Source organism: Austrofundulus limnaeus, unplaced genomic scaffold, assembly GCF_001266775.1.
Source record: "Austrofundulus limnaeus strain Quisiro unplaced genomic scaffold, Austrofundulus_limnaeus-1.0 Scaffold404, whole genome shotgun sequence".
Lineage (NCBI taxonomy): Eukaryota > Metazoa > Chordata > Actinopteri > Cyprinodontiformes > Rivulidae > Austrofundulus > Austrofundulus limnaeus.
The window spans coordinates 509,029-511,463 of NW_013952806.1; the positions used below are offsets into that span (position 1 = coordinate 509,029).

The following is a 2,435-nucleotide window of genomic DNA, read 5'->3' on the forward strand; positions in this document are numbered from 1 at the left end:
TTAGTGAAAATAAAGTGCACTACTTCTGTAAAGGAATTGTATTTAAATTGTATTTTTAATGTCTTTCNAGTGTGTCCACGAGTGTTGCTTTGTGTTGATACAGTGTGTACACATCCTGTTTGTAAAATTTGTTTTGAATCGATCTAAAAAAGGTTTTTGAGGTGAACTTTCTCATAAATGTGAGTCTAATGTAAACTTTATATTTGTTTATAGATGTTGGAGTTTGTAAAGTTGTTTTAAATAAACATTCAGAAAAACCTAATGACAGTTTTCAGACTAACTTGTCTTCTTCACAGTGACCTCACCTTGTTGATGAGAACTTCCTGCTTGATTCGATCCTTGTTGAAGTCCTCTTCAACATCCAGAACTAAAACAGGAAGTTCATTCAGGTACGTAAAGTCCAACCTGCAAACAAAGATAAGAGAATGGAAGTTCTGATTCCACAGTCCAACCCTGAACACACCACCTAATCTTACTGTGGWCACCTGAGGTTCCTCTGGTACAGGCAGACCTTACAGTGGTGAATCCCAACCAGGGCTACATGAGCACATTACAGGGGGTGTGTGGAAAAATGTCCCCGTGTGTAAATAAATAAATAAACATTGCACTGAGATACGTAGAGCCCTATGATTGCCACACTGCAGAAACTGCAGACAGAATCCCAGAATTAACACAAAATAGAACCAGTATAAAACATGGAATCTGACAGAATTTACTCATTTAGGTGAGTTTCTGATGGATTTTGGACGCTGCTGTTTTCTGCACCTGTCATTACCTGGTTTATTTATTTAATTACTTATTCACGTTCAAGGCAACAATTTTATCTTTATGTTTAATTTGAGTTGAAAAAATAAAATGCCTGAGAAGGTTAAATAAATTATTTAAATTTAATAATCAGTTGTACATTATAGTTTTGAAGAATCATCATTATATCTGACTGAGGGGTACTACGTAGTGGTATGACTAAATGACTCAGGAGTACACAAGTATAGTATACAGGTTGTGAAGCACTGCTGCTCACTGTAGTGATCACCTGAGGTTCTTGTGGTAGAGCCAGGACTCATGTTTGAAGTGAAGCTGCTCCAGATACTCCAAAGGAATCCCCTGCTCCTCTTCACGGCCGCGGTGCAGCAATCTTTGCATGCAGCGCTGAAACATACAGGTGAGTTACAGGTGTAGTAAATGTGTGACACAGGTGTTTTGCTACCAACACTTCAGGTATGTGTGGTGTTACCTGTGGAGGCGCTCTCAGGTAGATGATGCCATTGAGGGTTATGTCAGATTCAAACTGGTTCAGTAACCAGGTGTGCCAGTCCTGATAAACACTCCACTCTGTCTCAGTCAGGTCACCGCTCTCAAACAGGTTGGATGCAAACACATACCTGTAACACAACGACTGCAGGTAAAACACCTGTGTGCACCATGACTAAAGGTCTCACACTCGACACAGGGACACATGCTTGTTTGGTGTTTGTTGTTACACACACCATAACTCCTGAGACACACCTGCTGAGCTCCTGGGAAGCCCCTCCCACTGCAGTACACATCACTTCCTGCTAGAGACTGCACTCTGATCATTTGTTCACAATGTGTCACAGTTACAGCTCCACACTTTCCTTTGTGCACGTCAGTTACACGCCTGTTACACGCCTGTTACAAGTCTGTTACACACCTGTTACGTGTCTGTTACACACCTGTTACATGTCTGTTACACGCCTGTTACACACCTGTTACGTGTCTGTTACAAGTCTGTTATACACCTGTTACGTGTTTGTTACAAGTCTGTTATACACCTGTTACGTGTTTGTTACAAGTCTATTACACACCTGTTACGTGTCTGTTACATGTCTGTTACAAGTCTGTTACACACCTGTTACATGTCTGTTACACACCTGTTACATGTCTGTTACACGCCTGTTACACACCTGTTACGTGTCTGTTACAAGTCTATTACACACCTGTTACGTGTTTGTTACAAGTCTGTTACACACCTGTTACGTGTCTGTTACACACCTGTTACATGTCTGTTACACGCCTGTTACACACCTGTTACAAGTCTGTTATACACCTGTTACGTGTTTGTTACAAGTCTATTACACACCTGTTACGTGTTTGTTACAAGTCTGTTACACACCTGTTACGTGTCTGTTACACACCTGTTACATGTCTGTTACACGCCTGTTACAAGTGTGTTGCACACCTGTTACAAGTCTGTTACACACCTGTTACATGTCTGTTACACACCTGTTACATGTCTGTTACACACCTGTTACAAGTGTGTTGCACACCTGTTACAAGTGTGTTGCACACCTGTTACAAGTCTGTTACACACCTGTTACATGTCTTTTACAAGTCTGTTACACACCTGTTACATGTCTGTTACAAGTCTGTTACACACCTGTTACATGTCTGTTACACACCTGTTACAAGTGTGT

General features: G+C 41.0%; 1 protein-coding gene across 1 annotated transcript in view; it reads right to left on the bottom strand.

Moving 5' to 3' along the window:
• Positions 1–305: 305 nt before the first annotated feature.
• LOC106528779 (deoxycytidine kinase) overlaps positions 306–2,435 on the bottom strand; it is a gene marked incomplete at its 3' end in the record, with an annotated part of 8,109 nt that continues 5,979 nt past the window's right edge. The window contains 3 exon segments of the mRNA XM_014024030.1: positions 306–405; positions 1,034–1,149; positions 1,235–1,382. Coding sequence (XP_013879484.1) covers positions 306–405; positions 1,034–1,149; positions 1,235–1,382 — 364 coding nt within the window.